This window comes from Hyperolius riggenbachi, chromosome 7, assembly GCF_040937935.1.
Source record: "Hyperolius riggenbachi isolate aHypRig1 chromosome 7, aHypRig1.pri, whole genome shotgun sequence".
In the NCBI taxonomy this organism is placed as follows: domain Eukaryota; kingdom Metazoa; phylum Chordata; class Amphibia; order Anura; family Hyperoliidae; genus Hyperolius; species Hyperolius riggenbachi.
Window position 1 is genome coordinate 90,810,495 of NC_090652.1, and position 24,679 is coordinate 90,835,173.

General features: G+C 45.8%; 1 protein-coding gene across 5 annotated transcripts in view; it reads left to right on the forward strand.

Annotated features, from left to right (window-relative positions):
• The window catches only part of CASKIN1 (CASK interacting protein 1), a 361,626-nt gene that overhangs the window by 246,430 nt on the left and 90,517 nt on the right, over positions 1-24,679 (forward strand). For all 5 annotated transcript variants that reach the window (XM_068244315.1, XM_068244317.1, XM_068244316.1 and 2 more), the window contains exons 4-7: positions 8,375-8,520; positions 12,678-12,773; positions 19,804-19,934; positions 23,226-23,334. In XM_068244315.1, the coding sequence (XP_068100416.1) occupies positions 8,375-8,520; positions 12,678-12,773; positions 19,804-19,934; positions 23,226-23,334 (482 nt within the window). The remainder of the gene's footprint in view (positions 1-8,374; positions 8,521-12,677; positions 12,774-19,803; positions 19,935-23,225; positions 23,335-24,679) is intronic.

Sequence of the window (24,679 nt, forward strand, 5' to 3'; positions counted from 1 at the left end):
GCACAGACCAAACAGCCACGGCCAAGGTGACCCCCCCCCCCCTCGGGGGAATCCGGCACCCTGGCACCTGCTGCCGTCCATGAAGCTGAGGTACTCCGGCTACTCCGCAAGCTAAATCCCAGGAAGTCTTCTGGCCCCGACGGGGTGTCGTCGATCTGCTTGAGAACTTGTGCTGAACGGCTAGCCCCTGTGCTCTCCTCCTTATACACCCAGTCACTATTGGAGGGCACAGTCCCCTCCTGTTTTAAGCGATCCATAATCGTACCAGTCCCCAAAAAACCAGGCAGCACCGAGCACAACAACTTCCGACCGGTGGCCCTGACCTCTAACATCATGAAGCTCCTCGAGCGGCTGGTCCTTGCTCACCTGAAGAAGTTCACTGACGCCCACCTGGACCCACTCCAATTCGCATATAGGGCAAACAGATCCGTGGAGGACGCCATAAATGCTTGCATGGCATACGTCTCGGAGCACCTAGACAACCCTGCCTCCTATGCTAGGATCCTGTTCCTGGACTTTAGCTCAACGTTCAACACGATCTGCCCAGATATCCTGCTCTCTAATCTGACGCAGCTCGGAGTAGACCCCACCCTTCGGGCATGGATCAAACACTTCCTGACAAACAGAACGCAACAGGTGAGGATGGGAAACTGCTATTCCAGCGTCAGAACCACCAATACAGGGGCTCCACAAGGCTGCGTCCTGTCACCTCTACTGTTCTCTCTCTATACAATCAATTGTATCTCGTCCGCTGACTCCGTGAAGGTCATCAAATTTGCGGACGATACCACCATAATCGGCCTAATTGGCAGCAACGGAGAACAGGAATACCGCGGCGAAGTCGAGAGCATCTGCAACTGGTGCGGGGACAACAACCTGGTACTCAACACAGCTAAGACAGTTGAATTAGTCGTTGACTTCAGGAGGAACCCTCCCCCCCCCACATCCATCCTCATTGGGGGAAATGAAGTCTCCAGGGTGTCATCTGTACGGTTTCTAGGCACGACCCTCACAAACAACCTGAAATGGGGACAAAACACCATCAGAATTCAGAAGAAATCTCAGCAGAGGCTATTCTTCCTGCGCCAACTGAAGCGATTCGGCATGCCCCGGAAACTGCTCACCAGCTTCTATTCCGCCACCATAGAATCCATCCTCTGCTCCTCAGTCATTGTCTGGTACGCGGGTGCAACTGCCAGTGACAAACTCAAACTGCAGAGGGTCATATCCGACGCAGAGAAGATCATCGGGTCTCCTCTTCCACCTCTTGATCTCCTTCACTCCGCCAGGATGATGAAGAGAGCCACCATGATCTCCCGGGACCCCTCCCACCCAGGCAGTCGCTACTTCGAAATCCTCCCGCGGGGCCACCGCTACAGAACATTAACATCCAAAACCACCAGACGGGAGAACTCCTTCTACCCCCAAGCGGTTCGGCTGCTTAACGCCAACCTTCCCTGTCGAGGCCTGCCTACTAGCATGCCCTAGCGCCAGCATCCGTCTTCCGCCTGCCCTGGTTCCCAATGCTCCTGGGAATGCTATACGTAAAGGACATATCTATACCTCTACTGAAGTTTTTGCTACCTATATAAATTGGTACTTGTATGTGTTTTCGTGTCTGTCCTCATACTATGTCTATGCCATGTGTACCATAAGCAATTCCGAGTATGGCCCTGCCGTACTTGGCGAAATAAAGTGATTCTGATTCTGATTCTTACCTCACTAGGGTAAAGCCTCTGAATGACCCAGAAGCTTCTGCGATGCAGGAGCAATGCACCGATCCCCGCAGGGACCCTCGTCTTCACAGCCACGCACCCGTCCGGACTGCGCAGTTGCACAGTGCCGCTTCTGCATGGAAAAAAAAGGGAGTAGCTGCATGCTACTGCGCAGGCACGAGTCATCTTGCACCTGCACAATGTGGCCGTACTCATACATTGATGGGAGCGCAGCCACGCGAACCTATTTGAGAACCCCTTGCCAAATCGGTTCAGAGAGTCTCACCGCTGGAACGGCAAACCCGAAGCCTCTGGATTATCCAAACGCTTCCCTCTACTGAGCTTAGTATCTAATTTTTTTTCCTTTTTAAACTCACAGGTGCCCTTTAAGGCAAAGAATCAGTACAACAGTCAGGCAAGAAGTATTTAAAATATAGATAGCCGACGCCACGTGCCTTTCACTACATATTTTATATAACTGAAATGAGTTCAGATCGGCTTTAAGGGAGAGTCACAAACAGACGTGACAGTAAATCGACTGTCTGCTCCGTAGTTGTCCTCAGGCACAGTATGATTGTGAGCGCATACCAATGAGCCTGCTTCAATCTAGCAACGTAATAAACCATTATTCAGATTGTTTCAGAAGTTCATTCACAGCTGCTCCAAATAGAACGTATAGTGGTTGGCTACATTTCTGATCTACATTAGTTAGGGATTGAAGCAGATACAATATAGACAAAGTGGAACTGAGGGAGTGGTGACACAAGCTCCAGCACCTACGTATTAAACCATGATTTAGGCAAAAGTAGAAAAGAGCTGGGCTCTGATGAGTTAATGATAGTTAATTTTAATCCGTAAGGTACATCAAAAACAAGTGACACAAAAGGGGAAAGGCCGGCCTAACAGCCGTTTCATGGGGAACTCTGAAGAAGCAGGGTTCCCTGTGAAATGGCTGTTAGGCCATTCTTTCCCCTTTTGTGTCACTTGTTTTTGATGTACCTTACAAATTAAAATTCATGAACATTAACCTATCGATGCCCAGCTCTTTTCTACTATTGCCTAAATAGGACTATTGTGGTTGCTGTGCGCACAGTGGAGCCGGTATATCCGGAGTGAGTTTGCTAATCTGTGTTGGGTGCCATTCACATCCTTTTTTTTCTTCAGTTTTATATTAAACAATGTCTTCTGTCAAATTGAAGGGCCAGTTGGAAGATGTAAAAAGGTCAAAGAGGAGGTAGTTCCTCCTGACCTTGGTGGACTTCCTCCTGACGCTCTTTGCAATGGTACTTCTAATTTGTGGACATCTCTGTAACTGAAAATCAGGAAGTTGTCTCTTCACTGAATGTTAAGCGAATTCATTTTTTCATCATAATATGATCAGTTTATGTTGCTCACGTTTATGTCTGAGTCACTTTAAAATGAAACCTCACCCAAAAATGTTTTTGTTTTGTTTAGGTTAGAACTAAATTCTCTGTCGGGTTACTTGGTTTAAACATTCAAGCTTTTGACACCAGTCATTAATGGCTACTGAATTTACTGCAGTGCAGAAGCCTGGTACACACCTTCAATTTTGATTGAACAATGAGTAGCCAATTGTACATCTGCATGTAGTATGAGGGCCAACAGATTTTGAATACCATGACCAGATTGTGTAGGTAAGCTCTCATACTATGTATAGGTGGTGAGATTGGTCAGTGATTGGACAATCAGAGTTGAAGGTGTGTTTCAAGATTAATGCCTGGTACACGCTTTTAATTATGATTGGCCAATCACTGACCAATGTTACCAACCTTATGTAGTATGAGGGTTTACCTAAGCATTCTGATTCATTGTCTTAATAATCTGTTGGCTCTCACACCACATGGAGGTGGTAAAATTGGTCACTGATTGGCCAGTCAGAATAGCAAGTCTTAAGGTGGGTACACAGATCAGATAAAAGTGTTTGGAAAATGAAAGATCACAGACCAATTCTACCCTATTCCATGTAGTATGAGAGCCATACCTACACAGTCTAGTCTGTTGAGTTGAACTCCCCATCAGACAGAAATCTTTGCAAAATGCTGCACACATTCAACAGATCAGTATCTGCAAAAGATCCGTTTCTGCAAAATGCATTCATAGTCTATGATATCTGCAGATCCTCATACACAGCTTGTTTAACCTTTTGAGGACCATGGTGTTAAACCCCCCTAGTGACCAGGCTAATTCCTGCTTAATTGGCCACTGCAGCTTTAAAGAGAATCTGTATTGTTAAAATCGCACAAAAGTAAACATACCAGTGCGTTAGGGGACATCTCCTATTACCCTCTGTCACAATTTCACCGCTCCCCGCCGCATTAAAAGTGGTTAAAAATAGTTTTAAAAAGTTTGTTTATAAACAAACAAAATGACCACCAAAACAGGAAGTAGGTTGATGTACAGTATGTCCACACATAGAAAATACATTCATACACAAGCAGGCTGTATACAGCATTCCTTTTGAATCTCAAGAGATCATTTGTGTGTTTCTTTCCCCCTGCAGCTATCTTCCACTGAAGTGTAAGGGCTCGTTTCCACTGTAGCGGTGCGGAATCGCCTGGATTCCACCGCTGAAGAAATCGCATGCGGCTGCGTTTCCCCATGCGGATTTACCCGCGATTTTGCATGCGATTTCGCATGGCAAGGAGCCATGCGAATTTAACCATGTCACTGCCTGTGTTAAGTTCCATTGGCTTTCATGCGAAATCGCGGGGAAATCCGCATGACAAAGCCGCATGCGATTTCCCTATTGAATACATTAGCGGCGATTCGCCCGCATTCCTGCCGCACGCGAATCTGCACGACCCTGTCGTGCAGATTTTCCCCGCACCGAAAAACGCCGCCGCCACACACGTGGAAACAGCCCCATCCACTAACATTAAGTATGCGAATCCGCATGCAGTGCCCGCATGCGGATTCGCTATAGTGGAAACGAGCCCTTAGGCTGTTTCTTCCTGCAGAGTGCAGACAGCTCTGCCTGTATGTAATTCCTCAGTATGTGAAAGCCCAGCCAGCTCAGAGGAGGATTTATCCAGCTTGTAAAAGATAAGAGAGAAGAGAGAAGCTGCCCTAGTCTAAATAATACACAGACAGTGTGCAGAGAGGGGCCTGGAGGGGGGAGATGCATCATAGAACCACAACACTGAAGAACTTGGCAGCCTTCCAGACACAGGCTGACAAGTCTGACAAGAGAGAGATAAGTTGATTTATTACAGAGATGGTGATAGTAGAACGCACTGCAGTAAGCCAGAACACATTAGAATAGCTTTTGGAACTTGTAGGATGATAAAAAACAGGATGCAATTTTTGTTACGGAGTCTCTTTAAGGCCAAGCTGCAGGGCCGCACAACTCTGCACACAAGTGATTCCCCCCCTTTTCTCCCCATTAACAGAGCTCTCTGTTGGTGGGGTCTGATCGCCCCCCATCCCCCCCCCCCCCCCTGTGTTTATTTTTTTTAAATAAATATTTATTTGTTGTTGTTTTTTGTATTATTTATTACTTTTTTTTTTTCAAAATCTCCTCCCTCCCCCCAGCCGGCCAATCACAGCGATCGGCTGTCATAGGCTTCTGCCTATGAGAGCTGATCGCTCTCTTGTCCCCCAGGGGGACAGCCGTGTCACACGGCTGTCCCCAGTACAGCGCTGCTGCTGATCGCAGTACTGCTGCTGAGCGCTGTACAATAAATACACGGCGGCTTCTCTGTGTAACAGCTCGGCTCTGCCCACCAAGCGGGAGATGCGCGCGCAGGCTGCGCGCGATCTCCTGCAAACTGCTGCCCCAGGACTTTATGCCAATCGGCGTTAGCTGGTCCTGGGGCTGCCGCCGCGGCCACTCCCATCGGTGTGACGTGGTCGACAAGCGGTTAACGGACATTCATCTGCAGATCAGACCAGGGGCGTAACAATAGACCCTGCAAGGGATGCAGCTGCAGGGGGGGGGGGCAAAAACCACAGGGGGCCCGTCCTGAGAGACTGACAACTAAGGGCAAGGAGTTTAAAAAAGCTCCTCTCTCTGCACAATTGTTCTAATGACTGCATCTGCTCAGTGATATGTGGTCATGTATCCATGCTCCCTTGTGCCGGCATTGTGCGCATGGATACATTACGTTAGCTCCCTTGTGCGATTGGTATGATGCGCTGTCCCAGGAGAGGACGTCAGGATGTGTGCTCCTAATTCCTTGATAGGTTTGATGCAATGAATGTTTGCATGTCTGCACTATGCACGTTACAGGGCCAGATTTAGGACACCTATGTTTACCTGGGTACTTCTGTGCAGTGTAGGTGACTAAGCAAAGGAATGCATTCCTTTGTGAACTAAGACCCCGGCTTTTAATTTAGCTATAGGGATAACAGTGGTGCCTGGATGAGTGAATCTGTGAATGCATTTGTTTGAACATTTGCATGCAAGCGTGCAAAGGGTTACTGATTTTTTGCTATTTTTCTTGCCACACCCCCTTTAGCATGTCCCTTTCCTTAAATAACTTATTTAAATGTCCTAACTAGAGGCCATCGCCTACCTTTATGTGTTTTTTTCCAGTGACTTACTTGGGCGCCGGTGATGGCCAGAGCTCAAATTAGATAAAATAAAGCGGTAATTTGTCTCCCGGCAATAGGCCGTGCACGACTTACATGTCCCTCCCCCGAGGTGCGACAATTCGGAGGACAAATAGTATTTAACACGACCCCGAGTTTCAGCGGGAGCAGGGTGAGCTGTCCTTCGCTTTACCCTGCACCCAAATTTGCCCGCGGCTATTTTATATATACACCCCTTAACTCCACCCCCACCCTCCATACCAAAATAGCCACAGACATTGGGGGGATGGATTAGGGACAGTCTACAAAATCTTTTATTCCTTATCTGTGGCTGTGTACATGCAGTCAGTAGAAAAATTGTGCAGAGAGCAGATATATTTTTTGTGATCCCTTGGAACTCAGGACAGGAAGAATAAATCACTTTTTTTTCCTTGACTATCAATAAATGTACTGCTCCCTTTGACAGGCACTGTAATATCTGTGGGTTTAAGCAGCCCTGTCCACACACACCTTTCCCTACAAACCTAGGTACATGTTTCAGGTGTGACAAAAGTTCTAGTTCTGAGTTGTATCCTCGCCATGACCCCCACTTTCCCGATATCTCACAAATCAGTAATAGTGCAGGCAATGGGATACTTAAAGCGGACCTGAACTCAGAACTTCTCTTTTCTCTAAAAAAAGATAAGCAACAACTTTTTAACCTTCAAAGTAAAACCTTTCAATGTTACAGCTGATATCAATCCTGCAATAAATCTGCAGTGTGTCTACTTCCTGCTTCCATGGAAGCAGACATATTTTGGTAACATCCTGTGTTTACCAATTAGCTGCTCTGCCGAGGCAGCCACCTGACTAAGCTGAGATCAAATTACAACTTGTCCTTAGTCACAGACAAGGAGGAGTTAGACCGGCTACACTCTCTAAATACATAGAATGTGCATTTCTCTATGTTTTCCTTCTGTCCTGTACAAGAGTTCTGGCCCTCTGTAAATGCTTTATTGATATGAGTAATAGGTGGAGGGTGTGGTAATGATACAGCATGGACACAGGGACACGTGGTGGGGTGGAAGGGGGTCTTACCTCAATAACGACACATTCATACACATATGAAGTTATGAAGTTTAATTATGCATCATTTTTCCTATGAAACGTTAAAATCGATTTTCTCAAAAACTACATGGCTTTTTCAGATTATTTTTGAAAATTTGGTGGCGATAGCATGCTTTCTATTCATGGTCTTTGCTATTAACCACGGAAATCGGGGCCATTTACTTCAATAGGAAATGCCTTTGGAACACAAAAATCGGAACACAAAATCAATATTTTCCTGCGGAACACTGAATTTCTATGAAAACAGAATTTGGTTCAACCCTACCTTCGCCCTTTTTCACACGATAAGCTGAACTGCGTGTTTGACAGTTCAGCCTCGCGGCTGCTGGCCTTCACTGCCTTTTAGCTGCATGGCAGCATTTGTAACCCCCAGATGTCATCATTTGACACACAGTGGCGTTACCTGGTAGCAGAAAAACGTAACCTGTCACATCTGAGAACAGCCACGCTCAGATGTGACTCTATGGGCTTAATTCACAAAGCGGTGCTAACTGTTTAGCACGGGTGTGCTAAACAGTTAGCACGTGAAGTGTGAATCGCGGCACTTTGCGCGCGCAAAAGTCCGCGAACAGCCCTTCACGTGCTAACTGTTTAGCACACCCGTGCTAAACAGTTAGCACCGCTTTGTGAATCAAGCCCTATAGGTGAACTGCCTTTCCACTGCCTTTTTGGGGCGCTAGCAAATGCCTAGCCAGTGCACAGCAGCAGCTGACAGCCTCCTGTGTGGAAGAGGCCTTAATGAGATGAATGGCTTTTCTGACCTATAGCGAAGCTCATCAGCTCACCTTAATCTCTCTAGTTTGCCTTTTTACCTCTGTTGCAATTTCCTGTGATTATTTTGTTCTCCATCATGTTTCAGTAACCTGGGCTTGCATTGGGTTTGGTTGAAGTTGCAGCCGCCTGGGTCTCATTAGTTGTAAAGTTGTTGGTTTGCTGCTGTTGGTTGGCTGCTGCAGTGCGTGAGATGAGCTCTGGCTGAACCATGTGTGTTTCTCCTGCAGGGATGCGCCCGCTCCACTATGCTGCCTGGCAGGGTAAGAAGGAACCAATGAAGTTGCTGCTGAAGGCGGGCTCTGCTGTGAACATTCCCTCTGATGAGGGGCAGATTCCCTTACACCAGGCGGCACAGCATGGGCACTACGATGTGGTGAGTGGCTTTGTGTTATATGGCTTCATCATCATTACAGCGATGGCAGCCAGTGTACAGTAGTTTCCAGCCCGAGGCACAACTATATTAATGTTAAGTTATCACATACGGTGCCACCCAACTTTCTGAGACAAGACGGACCCTTCAAGGCACGCCCCTGCCACACCCCTAATCATGCTCCCGACACACCCCTAGTTACTGGTACCAGAAAGAATTCAGAAGCAAAAAAAAATTTAAAATTCAGACCACACTGGTCCTCTCTATTATCATTAGTTCTCATTTATTTTAACATTTTAAAAATACCGTATATCCTCGAATATAAGTTGACCTCGTGTATAAGTCGACCCACCAATATTTGACCCTCTTAAACTGGAATTTTTTTCTGACTTAAGTATAAGTCTAAATTACAACGATGCTGAATGATTGCACAGGGAATAAACAGTAGCAACATTTGAGTCAGATTTGACCCAATCAGCTCTAATTGTGCCAATTAATAGGTAAGTAGATTACTACCATATATCAATTACATATACAAATGTTAAAATAATTTAAAAACAGCGAACATGAGGTAGACAGTGTACAGGCGGGTGTCTTTGCTGATCCCTCCCCCCACATGGAAGTCACTGCATTATGTCAGAGGTGGAGTGTAGCTGGCCCTGAAAATCCATTACACAGTTATCAATTAAATAAAGTACCTATCAGTACTATGAGACTCAAATCAATTGGAGGGTGAGTTAGGCTGGTTTCACAGTGGGACGTTACAGGCGCACGTTAGAGCAGCCTGTAACGCAGCCCACCGCACAGTAATGAAAAATCAATGGGGCTGTTCACAGTGCGGACGTTGCGTTACATTGTAACGCTGCGTCACAAGACAACGTACTGCATGCAGTACTTTGGACGCGGCTGAGCCGCGTTAGACTGCTTGCACATGCTCAGTAATGTTGGGGAGGAGCGGAGAGCGGCCAAGCACATGGCTAATTAATATGCACTGCACGTTATGACGTGCAGTGTTTACTTCCTGGAGCAGCCGCTCTGTGCGGCGATTGGCCGGCGGGACCACGTGATGCCGCATGCGCACAAGAGTGCGCATCACGGCATCACTGACGCCAGAGTGAGCTGCACAACGCGGCTCACTCTGACGTCCAGATCCAGCACCACCAGGCGTTCCGTTAGGGGGACGTTATGCGACCTTAACGCCCCCTCTAACGCAACGTCCTGGTGTGAAATTAGCCTTACCCATAGTACTGATAGGTACTTTATTTAATTGATAAAAGTGTGCAGGTTTTTCAGGGCCAGCTACACCCCACCTCTGACATACTGCAGTGTACCTAATGCAGTCCACAGTGTACCTCGTGTATAAGTCGACCCCTACACTTTTATTTAATGAATCAGACCTAAATTTCAAGACTTATAGTCGACTATATACAGTAAGTAATAAATTTAAATGATAGAAAAATACAGTGGTTTGCAAAACTATTGAAGTTTTCCAGATTTTGTTATATTACTGCCACAATCATTAATTTTATTGGAATTCCACCTGAAAGACCAATACAAAGTGGTGCACACGTGAGAAGTGGAACAAAAATCCTACATGATTCCAAACATTTAAAAAAATAAATAACTGCAAAGTGGAGTGTGCGTAATTATTCAGCCCCCTGAGTCAATACTTTGTAGAACCACCTTTTGCTGCAATTACAGCTGCCAGTCTTTTAGGGTATGTCTCTACCAGCTTTGCACATCTAGAGACTGAAATCCTTGCCCATTCTTCTTTACAAAACTTCTCCAGCTCAGTCAGATTAGATGGACAACGTTTTGTGAACAGCAGTTTTTAGATCTTGCCACAGATTCTCGATTGGATTTAGATCTGGACTTTGACTGGGCCATTTTAACACATGGATATGTTTTGTTTTAAACCATTCCATTGTTTCCCTGGCTTTATGTTTAGGGTCATTGTCCTGCTGGAAGGTGAACCTCCGCCCCAGTCTCAAGTCTTTTGCAGACTCCAAGAGGTTTTCTTCCAAGATTGCCCTGTATTTGGCTCCATCCATCTTCCCATCGACTCTGACCAGCTTCCCTGTCCCTGCTGAAGTGATGCACCCACAGAGCATGATGCTGCCACCACCATATTTGACAATGGGGATGGTGTGTTCAGAGTGATGTGCAGTGTTAGTTTTCTGCCACACATAGCGTTTTGCATTTTGGCCAAAAAGTTCCATTTTGGTCTCATCTGACCAGAGCACCTTCTTCCACATGTTTGCTGTGTCCCCCACATGGCTTGTGGCAAACTGCAAACGGGACTTCTTATGCTTTTCAGTTAACAATGGCTTTCTTATTGCCACTCTTCCAACTTTGTGTAGTGCACGACTAATAGTTGTCCTATGGACAGATTCCCCCACCTGAGCTGTAGATCTCTGCAGCTCGTCCAGAGTCACCATGGGCCTCTTGACTACATTTCTGATCAGCGCTCTCCTTGTTCGGCCTGTGAGTTTAGGTACACGGCCTTGTCTTGGTAGGTTTACAGTTGTGCCATACTCCTTCTATTTCTGAATGATCGCTTGAACAGTGCTCCGTGGGATGTTCAAGGCTTTGGAAATCTTTTTGCAGCTTAAGCCTGCTTTACATTTCTCAATAACTTTATCCCTGACCTGTCTGTTGTGTTCTTTGGACTTCACGGTGTTGTTGCTCCCAAGATTCTCTTAGACAACCTCTGAGGCCCTCACAGAGCAGCTGTATTTGTACTGACATTAGATTACACACATGTGCACTCTATTTAGTCATTGGGAATCATCAGGCAATGTCTAAGGGCAACTGACTGCACTCAGACCAAAGGGGGCTGAATAATTACGCACACCCCACTTTGCAGTTATTTATTTGTAAAAAATGTTTGTTCCACTTCTCACGTGTACACCACTTTGTATTGGTCTTTCTTTTTTTTTTTTTATTTCAAAAGGTTTTTATTGTGTTCATTTAACATGTTTATCACCTCCAAAACAGTGAGATATGTCACAACATAACAGATGTATAAAATAACATCATAGGCTGTTCACAATATCTTGGGAAAGCAAAATATTTATCATGGTACTTGTGCGCAAGACATTGGAGATTACTAATACCTGTATTGGTCTTTCAAGTGGAATTCCAATAAAACTGATTCATGTTTGTGGCAGTAATATGACAAAATGTGGAAAACTTGAAGGAGGACGAATACTTTTGCAAACCACTGTACATAGATTTACACAGATCTGTACATCAGTCCTGAAAGAGGGACAGAGGGATTTAGTGTCTGAAAAAAGGACTTTCCCTCTGAAAAAGGCTCTGTTGGAAGCTATGGTTATCACATAATTACACCTATTATTTCACCTGTCATCTATGTAGAATTCAGGAACCAAGAATTTAGGTTTAGAAATAAATGTGTATTATGGACTGTCTCAGCTGAGAATCTTATGTCTGTACAGGAGCCCCCAGACATCACCTATAGACATTTAGCAATATCCAACACCTCACTAACCCACCAATGCATTGCTCTCACCCCACCCTGATGGAAGATGCCCCATCATGTGGTGTGCACCGTGTCTCCTCCCTTTCATAGCAACAGACACTTTACTAGCCTTAAGGCTACCAACATGACTGTACAGTACAGGGGTATTTGGCAAGTAACAACTTTCATAGAAGGTTAAATGCTGTAATAATGTGGAGAAGCAGTAGCCTAGCTGCTTTTATAAACGTTGTTGTAAAACAGACAAGTGTCAGCCCAGTAGACTAGTGGACAGTGCCAGACTATACTCACCTGGCCTGTGAGTCTCATGGCTAAGGCACATTGGCTGGAGTTCTGCACAGCGTTTGCATTTTTAAAAACATTTTCTCATTCAGTTGAACAAAAATTGTGGTAAAATTGCCATGATTGATTTTGCCGTGATTTTTCTAAATAGTAAGATTTTGCCACAATTCTCGTTCAAGAAAACGAAAAAACCTTTTTCTAAACGCAAAAATGCTGTGCAAATCTCTAGCCAGTGTGTCTCAGCCCTCACCAACCATCACATTTTAGGATGGAAAGACCTTCAGTCAGTCAATCTGCTAGTCGTATTGTGTTTTGCCATGTGCTGCCATTTATCTTTTCAGCCAATCATTCTCATTTATGTACACCTCTTCTTATTCAGTCGGAAATGTTACTACAGCACCAGTCCAACCCCTGCATCATGGATATATCTGGAAAGACTCCTCTGGATTTGGCCTGCGAGTTTGGAAGAGTCGGGGTAAGCGTTGTGTATTTAACAAATGGCTGTTGCTTTACTGTGCACAGTGGGTTGTATCATTTACTGCTTTTACAGAGTGATTGAATTAGACCACAGGTGTCAAACTCAATGGGCCAAATGCAGCCCTCCTTGCCATTTTATGTGGCCCTTAAAAGCTTTAAATGTGCATTACTTTATGCAGTATAAGAAGAGCACACTGGTGATGGGGTCAGTTTGAGCCAGGGTGCAGGAACAACCCCCACTGAAAAATTACCAAGGAACCCCCTGCTTTGGATCCCCCCTCCTTTATATGACTGGTAAAGCCATAATAGTGATGCAGCAGTGTAATATTAACCTGCCCCAGCAGCTGCATGCTCTACAGTGTTCTCCCCAGAAATTTTTTCCAACAGGGTGGCTTGAAAAAGAAGCTGGGTGGCATGAAAAAGTAGCCGGGTGGGGCAATATGAGAGAATGCAGGGCCGATGCTTCTCTGCGCGATTCTGCTTACAGCATAGGAGGAGGTAAGCCGATGACAGCCGGGTGCTAACCAAAACTACCCGGGTGGAGCTCCCAGCTAAAAGGGCCTGGGGAGAACACTGCTCTATGCTTCCATACCTCCAGCTTCCAATCACGTGACCTGCATTCAGAGCCTGAGGTATTATCAGGAAGACCAGAGGAGACCTGAAGCAGCACTGGGGCAGGTACTGTAAATATTACACTGCTACACTGCAGAAGGGGGAGGAGCAGGTCCCCCAAGGTCACTATAGTTACGCCACTTTATTAAGATTTAAAGTGGATCCGAGGTGAACTTTTATTCATTGCATAATTGTGTTCCTTTCCTATTGTTTATAGGGAATTCCTCAAGCCAAATGATTTTTTAGTTTTGTTTTAATACTCTAATTCCCTATAACTAAATAAACCACACCCACAGGTTTTCAGAGAGCCTTGGCAGTAGCAAGGGCTCATGGGTTCTCAGTCTGGGTAGGAGGAGGAGGAGGTGTTACTAGCCATTGATTTCAGAGGCAGAGGGGAGGAGGGGGGATTAGGTTTTTTCACAGGTTCACAGGTTGAGTGCTCAAGATACAGATAAGCCTGCCTCTGTGTAAAGTTTACAAACAACATGGCTGCTGTCATTGTATCACAGGAAGAAATAATCATTTTCTATTAAAGCTGTTTGCAGCTAGATTTGCTGTGTAAACTATCTAAACTTTAGATAAGATATATAGACAAGTTACTTGTTATAGTTAGTTTTTCATCTTGGATCCGCTTTAACATTTGCTGAACTGTCTCAATTCAACAGTTTGGCCCGCGACTTAGAATGTGTGTTTTGGCCCCTTATGTGATTGGCATTGACACCCCTGAATTAGACTTTTGATTTTCTACCTCGTTTTATCTATTATGTTAAATTACTTGCTATCACTGCATCACTACTTTTTAAAGTGGAAGATCATTGAGAGGCGTTGCCGGCTGCCATTGCTGACTTTGAACTAAAATCTCCACAACTCAGAGCTCAGTGGTGGAAGGGGAACTCAGCCAAGTGGCCAGGATGTCTAGTGGCATCTGACTCATAGGTCTAGTATTACTGATCTATCATATGGTAACATATAGATCAGGGGCGTAACTAGAAATCACTGGGCCCCCCTGCGAATATTTGGATGGGCCCCCCCCCCATAGGTGCCAAATAATCGTAATGGGGCAGCGTTTCACTGTAAATTAATTGTAAAGTGGGCAGCATTTTACCAGACAATCGTAATGTGGGCCAGAAAATCGTAATGTGGGCAGAGTTCACCAGAAAATCGTAATGTGGGCCTTTAGAAAATCATAATGTGGGCAGAGTTCACCAGAAAATCGTAATGTGGGCACCAGTCACCAGAAAATAGTAACGTGAGCAGCAGTCACCAGAAAATTGTAACGTGGGCAGCATTTACCAGACAATCGTAATGTGGGCAGCGTTCACCAGAATATCGTAATGTGGGACAGAAAATCGTAATGTGGGCAGAGTTCACCAGAAAATTGTAACATGGACAGCATTCACCAGACAATCGTAACTTGGGCAGTGTTCACCAGAAAATCGTAATGTGGGCCAGAAAATCGTAATGTGGGCAGCGTTCACCAGAAAATCGTAACGTGGACAGCATTCACCAGACAATCGTAACGTGGGCAGTGTTCACCAGAAAATCGTAATGTGGGCCAGAAAATCGCAATGTGGGCAGCAGTCACCAGAAAATCGCCATGTGGGCAGCAGTCACCAGAAAATTGCAATGTGGGCATCAGTCACTAGAAAATCCTAATGTGGGCAGCAGTCACCAGAATATCGTAATGTGGGCAGCAGTCACCAGAAAATCCTAATGTGGGCAGCAGTCAGTCACCAGAATGTCGTAATGTGGGCAGCAGACACCAGAAAATCCTAATGTGGGCAGCAGTCACCAGAAAATCGCAATGTGGGCAGCAGTCACCAGAAAATCGCAATGTGGGCAGCAGTCACCAGAAAATCGCAATGTGGGCAGCAGTCACCAGAAAATCCTAATGTGGGCAGCATACACCAGAAAATCGTAATGTGGGCAGCAGACACCAGAAAATCGCAATGTGGGCAGCAGACACCTGAAAATCGCAATGTGGGCAGCAGACACCTGAAAATCGCAATGTGGGCAGCAGACACCTGAAAATCGTAATGTGGGCAGCAGACACCTGAAAATCGTAATGTGGGCAGCAGACACCTGAAAATCGTAATGAGGGCAGCAGACACCTGAAAATCGTAATGAGGGCAGCAGACACCTGAAAATCGTAATGTGGGCAGCAGACACCTGAAAATCGTAATGTGGGCAGCAGACACCAGAAAATCGTAATGAGGGCAGCAGACACCAGAAAATCGTAATGTGGGCAGCAGACACCTGAAAATCACAATGTGGGCAGCAGACACCTGAAAATCGTAATGAGGGCAGCAGACACCTGAAAATCGTAATGAGGGCAGCAGACACCTGAAAATCGTAATGAGGGCAGCAGACACCTGAAAATCGTAATGTGGGCAGCAGACACCTGAAAATCGTAATGTGGGCAGCAGACACCAGAAAATCGTAATGAGGGCAGCAGACACCAGAAAATCGTAATGTGGGCAGCAGACACCAGAAAATCGTAATATGCCCCCCCCCCCCCCCCCTGGGGCCCGCTTGGGGCCGTCTTGTGGGTGCTGGAGGGGTGGCAGCATGAGGGGAAAGCCTTGCCCACAGTCGGCGGGGAGAGGGGTAGTTCCCCCCTCTCCCTCACCTCGGGGCTCTCCCCTCTGTGCTCCCCTCCAGCTCGTAAGTGTCTGTGGGGCTGTGGTGGGCAGCGAGCGGCGGGCAGATACATACCTGCTTCCGTGCGTTCCATTGGAGACTTCTCCCTCTAGCGGCTGACGTCACTTCCGGAAGTGACGTCAGCCGCTAGAGGGAGAAGTCTCCGATGGAACGCACGGAAGCAGGTATGTATCTGCCCGCCGCTCGCTGCCCACCACAGCCCCACAGACACTTACTAGCTGGAGGGGAGCACAGAGGGGAGAGCCCCGAGGTGAGGGAGAGGGGGGAACTACCCCTCTCCCCGCCGACTGTGGGCAAGGCTTTCCCCTCATGCTGCCACCCCTCCAGCACCCACAAAACGGCCCCAAGCGGGCCCCAGGGGGGGGGCCGGGCCCCCCCCGCGGGCGCAGGGGCTGCAGGGCCTATTCCTACGCCCCTGATTAGATATTTAAATATAAAATTCTAAAATTCTATTCTGTTCTATTGAATAAAATGCATTGTAACAAAACAGTCTTGTTCACCCAGGCATGCACTTCGGAACAATACAAGTGTTAAGCACTGATAGCACCAACTGAATCTATAATTATTTTCTTATTATACATAGAAAGTGCTATGCAGAGGTGCTAACTTAGCTCTCGAGAGCTGAGGGGCGTTTATGACTATAATTACAAAATAAGGAAAGAACAAAAAAAAAATGAGAAAAGAAGGGAGGAGGGAAGTACAGGGAAAGGGACGGATCAGAAACCAAAATGGGGATAAAACCAAACTATTCTACAAATACAGTATTTTATTTTTATATGTAACTGTCTGCTTAGAGTTCAGCGTTAAAGGGGAACTCAAGACAAAATCATTTAGATTTCATGGAGTGGAGAAGGTTTATAACATTTTGCCAGCTTTTTGGTGCTGTTTGTGCCTCCACTGTGGACTTCCACTTCCTTCCTCAGTGGCATCTTATACTTTTTCCACCTCTGGGCCACCTTTCTTGTGGCTCTCTGTGTGCAGCATGTCCCCTCCCATGGAAAATGTGCTACTCTCTCTCCCATGTATACTATCCATACTGTATATAGCAGCCCTTCTGCTGCATCATGAACAGCTCGCTTGAGCAGCAGCTCCCTGCTTCCACATGTGCCTCCCCCCCATTTGCAGCCTTCTCTATCATGTCTGGCCATCAGGGGTGCAGCTAGGCCAAGGTGAACCAAGCAGTCACTTGGGGCCTCACCCAAAGCTGGGGCTTCCCTTGCTGTCCACCCTGTCTGTAACTTGTATGGCTGTTGCTGCTTCCCCATGCCATAATGGTATTAGTGGGGGTATATAGCTTCCTGCTGCCACCCCACCCCCAACACTCACAGACCTACAGATCAGTGGCAACATAAACAGAGGAGAGCGTGGCGTAGTGACCCCAAAGGGCACCAGATGGGGAAGTGAGGTCATTGTTCATTTCCTGCATTTAAAGTGCAATGTACAGTTACTTGGTACTGCCCTCCTCTATTCAGGTTGCCACTGATCTGCAGGTCTGTGAGTGTTGGGGATGGGGAGGTAGCAAGAAGCTACATACACCCACTGATACCAATGCCCTATGGCTACCTATACTGGGGGACACCTTGGCTACCTAGACTGGGGGTGGCTACCTATACTGGGTGCCACAAATGATATGCCACATGGGGCCACAAAAACATTAGCAACATCCCTGCTGGCCATCCACTTGAGCAGCAGCCCTCAAGGACCAGGCCTTCGTGGCCCTGCTGTGAGCTGGGCCTCCAGTGTTTCCTTTCCAGAGGACTTTCCCTGTAGATTTTAGCAGAGAATGGACTGGGCTGCTAAAGAAAATGTCACGGGAGGTTTCCTCATAGGAGTATAGAAATAATTTTCAATAGTTCCTCCAGTATAAAAGACAGAGCCTGTCGTGCCATGATGCATTATTGGAGGGGGCCTCAGGGTTACTTACTTACCTGATTAACCATCATTTAGTCAGGTTAGCACTCTGACCCCCTCAGAAATGCGGCCAAAGCGTTCTTTTTCTGCTGCATAGGCTCTGGCAACCCCTATCTGCATTGTGATGCCCGCCTTTCACCTCTGTAGCCATAGCCTAATGGGTGGCTGGTGAGCTGGGGACGGGCTGTGGCAACACAAGAACGTTTCCAAAAGGATTGTGTAATGATTCCTGGTGGTTATACTTCCAACCGCCAAGGTTCTGTAATGGGAGGGACCAGGAGCCCGATAATGCAGTAGTGTTAGGTAAAGCCGGTTAGGATAGCGTAATAGATTATACTCACAAGGGTAAGTTGCACTCCTGCAATCACCGACAGAGCCTATGGAAAAATAACCGTTCCGTTCAGTATGGCAGATCTGCTCAGCAGGTGCTGGACGGTCGCTCTCCTTAGGTAGTTGGACACGCTGTGTATCATATGCTACCCCGAAGGGCTCCCACACCCGCTACTGCTGCAGACTTAGGCACTTTGTTATTGACCTAAAGAAGCAAGCTAGTACCCGTGAAAAACGTTGTGTTATTTTTTTGTGCATCACCCATATGGTTTGTTCATTGATGGAGGTAAGACCGATTTTACTTCTATGCTTAAGTTCAAGTTATATTCTGAGTGCCTCCTACAAGTTTTTCTCAGCTTTAATTCCAAAAGATCTTCGGAAATATCTCCCAGACTGCATTTCCAGGGGGGGGGGGGGGGGGGGGGGGATAGAGCATCACCAGTAAATTAATTACAGACAATCAAGTAAGTAATTAACTCTGAGACCCCCGCCCACCCCCCAAATTTGCACCATTAAGATAGTAGTCTGACATGACAGCCTCTGTCTTTTATTCTGGAGGTACTCTCTCAGTACTTTACTTACAAAGAAAGACATTTCAGACTGTGGAGTGATCCTGGATGTTGCTAGTACAGAAGATGAGGTGAACTCAAGAACAATAGAAAACAATATTGTAACTTTTTGCACAATTTGAAGCAATGGGCTTGATTCACTAAGACAAATTGCATGCCTTATCAAACTTAGCACGCCTTATCAAAGTTAACACGCCTTATCAGAGTAGCATAGCGAGGGCTACGAACCCGCAGGGGCTCAGGGCAGGACGAGTGGAGCTCTTGTCATTGCCAATTAGCAGGCATAAGTTTGCTATACTAGTCTGATAAGGCGTGTTAACTTTGATAAGGCGTGTTAACTTTGATAAGGCGCAGGGCCGGGCCGAGGCATAGGCTGGAGAGGCTCCAGCCTCAGGGCGCAGAGTAGGTGGGGGCGCACAATTCATTCAGCTGTCATTCCTAATTGTGTATGAAGCAGAAAGAAATAAGAAAAGGGGATACATAGCAGTGACTGCAAGCCAGATAACTAGATATTAAGGTGTTGGGGAGGTTGTGGGCTCTGTGGCCCTCTTAGTCTAATAGCAATCAGTGTGTGACGGCTGGGGTGGCAGGGATGGAGGGGCGCACTTTGGTGTCTCAGCCTTGGGTGCTGGAGGACCTTGTCCCAGCTCTGATAAGGCGTGCTATTTGTCTTAGTGAATCAAGACCAATATGTTTAAAAAAGTTGGGCTAGAGCTATTTTGAAGCTGCCATGTAACTAGTGCTCAAAAGGATATTAAAGTTAGCTGTCAGCGCTCCACGATTGGCAGCCTCAGTGTTCTTATACTGCTTTATTCTTATAAATGGCTTCCCTCCCCTCAGACCGTGGATTGTGCCATGTGTTGGTGGCGGCTGATGCACCCATGCAATAATTGCTGTGCAGAAATGTTTGCTTAACAGCAGCCATTCCCCTTTTGTCTTCTGCAGGTTGTCCAGCTGTTGTTAAACAGTAATATGTGTGCAGCATTGCTGGAACCAAAGCCTGGAGACAGCACGGACCCTAATGGGACCAGCCCCCTGCACCTGGCAGCCAAGAATGGGCACATTGATATAATCAGGTGAGTGTCCAGGATCTTCCTGAGTTAGGTTAGGTTTACAGTGAGCTGATCTGTTGCTGGGTATATTCCATGCTTGTTTCAATGCAAAACTGAATTTTGCCTTCTTTTTACCACTTGAGCACCAGCAGTCTTTAGTTCCTTAAGAACCAGAAACTGCTGGTACAAAAAACAGGGCTCAACGAAGTCTCGCCACCTGGACCAGTTGCTCTCATTCACGCTGCTCTCCCGACGTTGCAGCCCTCTTGCCCATTCGCCCTGCCATCACTATGACAGCAGAGCTCCGTGAGCTGGTCTGAAGCCGATTTCATTGGTTCCTGACCCTGTGGGCCAATGTGATTGGCTCAATTGTAAGCCAGTTGGCCACCGCAGGGCAGGTGCGCTGCAGTGTCTGGAGAGCAGCGTGATCAGCAGTAGCGGGAGACGTGTGCGGCGTGCTAATTGAAATTTCCGCCCTGGCAGGGATAACCGGTCCCAAACAGGGCGTAGATTTCAATTAGCCCAGTCCGGAAGCTGTTAAAGCAGAAGGTATTTGCGATTATTTAGCTTGGAGTGAGCATATTATTTCGCTTGTGGTGTGTGGGCCACTAGTCGTTCCACTTTCAATTAACCACGCTGTAGTTGATTGCCCAATAAAGTTAATCGCCCAATGGAAAATCGAGTAATGCATGGATACCTTTTCATCATATGCTTAGTTATGCTGCCAGGGTTCATGCCGTATTTGCTTTTTGTAATGTGTTGTCATTTTTCCATTCTTGTCATTTCAAGGCCCAACTCCAACCAAAACCTCTTTTGTTCAGTTTTGTATAGGATCGGGGAAAAGTTAGAACTTCTGTTAAAGGAATACTATCAATGCCCAAGTTTTCTAAAATGACAACGTTCAAATAATGTCTAAGTAGCTGTGTTAACATTTTCCTACTATTCATGTTAAATATCAGAGGCAAAAGCTTTAATTCAGTTTGTGTAGATTTTAGCTATGTTTAGATTGTCTCATTTGCAGAGGTATGAATCTCTGCAGTCTGACTGGCTAAGAACAGTGTAATATTGAAGTAGATTATTTGAAAACAGGTATCAGGTTTCACACACTACAGTATTACAAATGTTTAAGTTGCACATAAAATACATTTCCTCTGCTCTCTGTGAGAGAAAGCTCTGCCTGTCTCTGAATGAGCTCTCTGCAAACAGAGTTAACAGATACACTGTGAGGGAATCCCCCCCCCCCCCTCCCCTTCAGAATTTCAGCAGACTGCAGTCAGAAATATGTGAAAGGAATTAGATAACAGTAATCAAATAGATAACCAGTGAAATTTATACACCAGTACTTTGCAGCACTTCCCAAACATTTCCTATCTGAATTGAAAAAAAAAACATGTTAATCGATATTGTCCCTTTAACTTCCTGTCATGTGACACCAGAGGCTGGAAGTTGAGGAGAGGGTGAAACAAAGAAAGGACAGTAGTATAAACTTAGTTGTGTTTTTTTGTTTTTTTTTAGTTGTTTTTCTTCTTTATTCAGCCACAATAGTGTTGTTCTTCAGTGCTTTCTCTTACTAGGGACTAGATTTATCCACATCTTTTCTGGGTAATTTCTCCCAACCAGAATAATTACTACAATAAAAGCCCAAATGAGACTGTAAGCCTTTTCCGTTCTCTCCAAAACTGAAATAAAAGTTATGGGCAGAGGAGGTTTTTAAGTTAGACACGGTCACTTGCAGGGATTGTGGAGGATTATCATCATATCTTTATTGCCAGGCCCGGAATTCATTCTCTGTTCAATAGAGCAGAGATGCTGCCAGCTGCTTTCTTGTGTTTCCTTGCCCTGCTGTAGAAAATATTTGTCCATAAACTGAGCGGGCACCATTATTATTATCAGGTGGTTCTGTATGAAAGGCAGCCATGTGAAGCTCAGGAAATAATGGAAGGTCTCATATTGCAGCTGTAAGCAGCCTATAAGAGTGATGGATGACAGGCTGTTAGAATCCCGCTGCCTTGCTTTGTAGCTGTAAAAGAGCCGCGGAAACGGCCGGAGTTATGACAGAACCATCATATTCAGACTATACACGGCCGTCATATATCCTACCTGGCTCTTACCCAAGTAACTGCAAGCAGAGACCCATCAGTGCCACATTACGGCAAACTGTAAAAACTGGAGATGTAGGGAAAAGTGAGAATAAGGGAAAACTAGTAAACTGCATACACACGCGCACGCACACATACACACGCACACCTACACACGCGTGCGCACGCACACACATACACACACGCGCGCACACATACACACACACGCGCACGCACACACGCGCACGCACACACATACACACACACGCGCGCACGAACACACACATACACACATACGCGCACACCTACACGCACACACATACACACACACGCTCTCGCACATACATACACACGCACACACACAAACGCGCACACACACATACATACACACGCACACCTACACACACACACACACACACACATACGCACACACATACACACACACACGCGCACACACACGCACACATACACACGCACACCTACACACGCGCACGCACACACATACACACACACACGCACACATACATACGCACACCTACACACATACACACACACCCACACACATACACACACGCGCACACGCACACACACACATACGCACACACATACACACACACACGCTCACGCACACACATACACACGCTCACACACAAACGCGCACACACACATACATACACACGCACACCTACACACACGCACACACATACGCGCGCACGCACACACATACGCGCACACACATACACACACATACATACACACATACACACACATACATACACACACACACACACACACACACACACACACACACACACACACACACACACACACACACAGTACACAGTCCCCTACAAACAATTCGAGTTACAATGTTTCAGAGATACAAACAAAGTGCACTCTATGTACTAAATGTACAATACTGTTTAATCACTCATTATACAGATATTGAAAGTATCGAGAAAGTGCCATAGCCCTTCTCTGCAAGGGGGCGGGGTTACACTGTCAAAGGTGGGCACAGGGCTCCAGGAAAGATTTGCAAGAAAAAGACCAGGCAGGCTTTTATTGTTCTAGTAGAAGATAATTAAATGTGAAATGTAGGCTAAATTGGCTCTTTAATTTAGATATGGCTGTCATGTTGACCCAATTGGATTTTTTTTACGTTTTTAATGCCTCCCCTAGAACAGATTTGCAGATCAGGTGTTCTGACCTCTCTCTCCTTCTCTCTCGTCCTTCTCAGGCTCCTGTTACAAGCTGGCATAGACATCAACAGGCAGACCAAATCCGGAACCGCTCTCCATGAGGCAGCGTTGTGCGGGAAGACTGAGGTCGTTCGGCTTCTGTTGGATGTAAGTCACCTGCTTCTTCTGTTCTGTTGCTATAGGTTACCTCTATAATGGCATCTGTCTTACTAAACTCCATATGTATATTTTCTGGTCTGTCAGAAAACATCAGCCATCATCCACTGTAAAATTACGTCTGCCTCGACTTTACCCCTTTTCTATGGATACAAAATATCTCATTTTTTTCTCTCATATAAACATGGAGAGGATTATTGAATTCGACATATTCTCTGAATTCCTGCCAATGTTTTAGCCCTGAATGTATGTTACATATAACTATGCATCCACAAGTTCCCTTCCAGCATGCATGTCCCTCTCTGTGACCCAGGCTATGCATTTACAATGCTGAATCTAACAGACAAAGGAATGTTTCACAACCCCATTCAATTTATAGTATTACCCAAATTATATCAGTACAGATGTTCTCCTACTTATAACTTTTAAAGGGCAAATAAATAAATACATAATTTGCATAAATTACAAGTGTTATTTTTGTGTAATGTTCCGTGATGCAGTTTTAGGATGTAACTGGAAGACAGAATGGATACTACAGTAGTACCAACAGACCAATCAAACCACATGGCTTGTGAAGTGAAGTATACCAAGGCTTCGAATAGAAAAAGAAACAGAAGAGAGAGTGAAAGAGCAATTACTTCGGCCTGATTGCTTACCAAGGATGAGCAAGCCGATTTTGGGAAATTCCAAATTTTGAATTTATACAATTTCTAGATGAAAATTGGAATTAATGGATTTTCAACACCTAAATTCTGAAAGGTCTGGAAAACCAGGTCCTTGTAATACACAAACTTTTTTGTGCATAAATAGGACTATATTAGCATATAAGCGTCCGTGAGTGTATTGCGGTAACGATACTTCACAGGACCGCCCGCAGTTAACGTTACACGCGTTGCTATGTAAGCAAAACGTGTAACTAAGGAAGGCACGCTCCTTACATAGCAGCGAGAGCTGCTATGCAAGGCAGGCTAAGTGGGCGCTCATTTAGGGCCTAGACACACTATAAGCGCTTTTCTAAATGCTTTGTGATTGATTTGCGCTTTTTAAAAATTTCTCCCATTCACTTTCATTAAAATCGAGGTAAAAATCTCAGTGATTTTTCACGTACTCGTTTGCACGATTGCTGCGATTTTTACTGCGATGTTAATGAAAGTAAATGGGAGAAATTTTTAAAAATGCATTCAGAAAGTGCTAATCAATCGCAAAGCGCTCAGAAAAGTGCTTATAGTGTGGATCCGGCCTTTAAAGTAAGCTGCGGTGCTAAGCAGTGTAGCTTGATGAATTAGGCGCCATGTCTACTGAGCGTGCTTAACTATTTGACATTCCTGGACGTGAA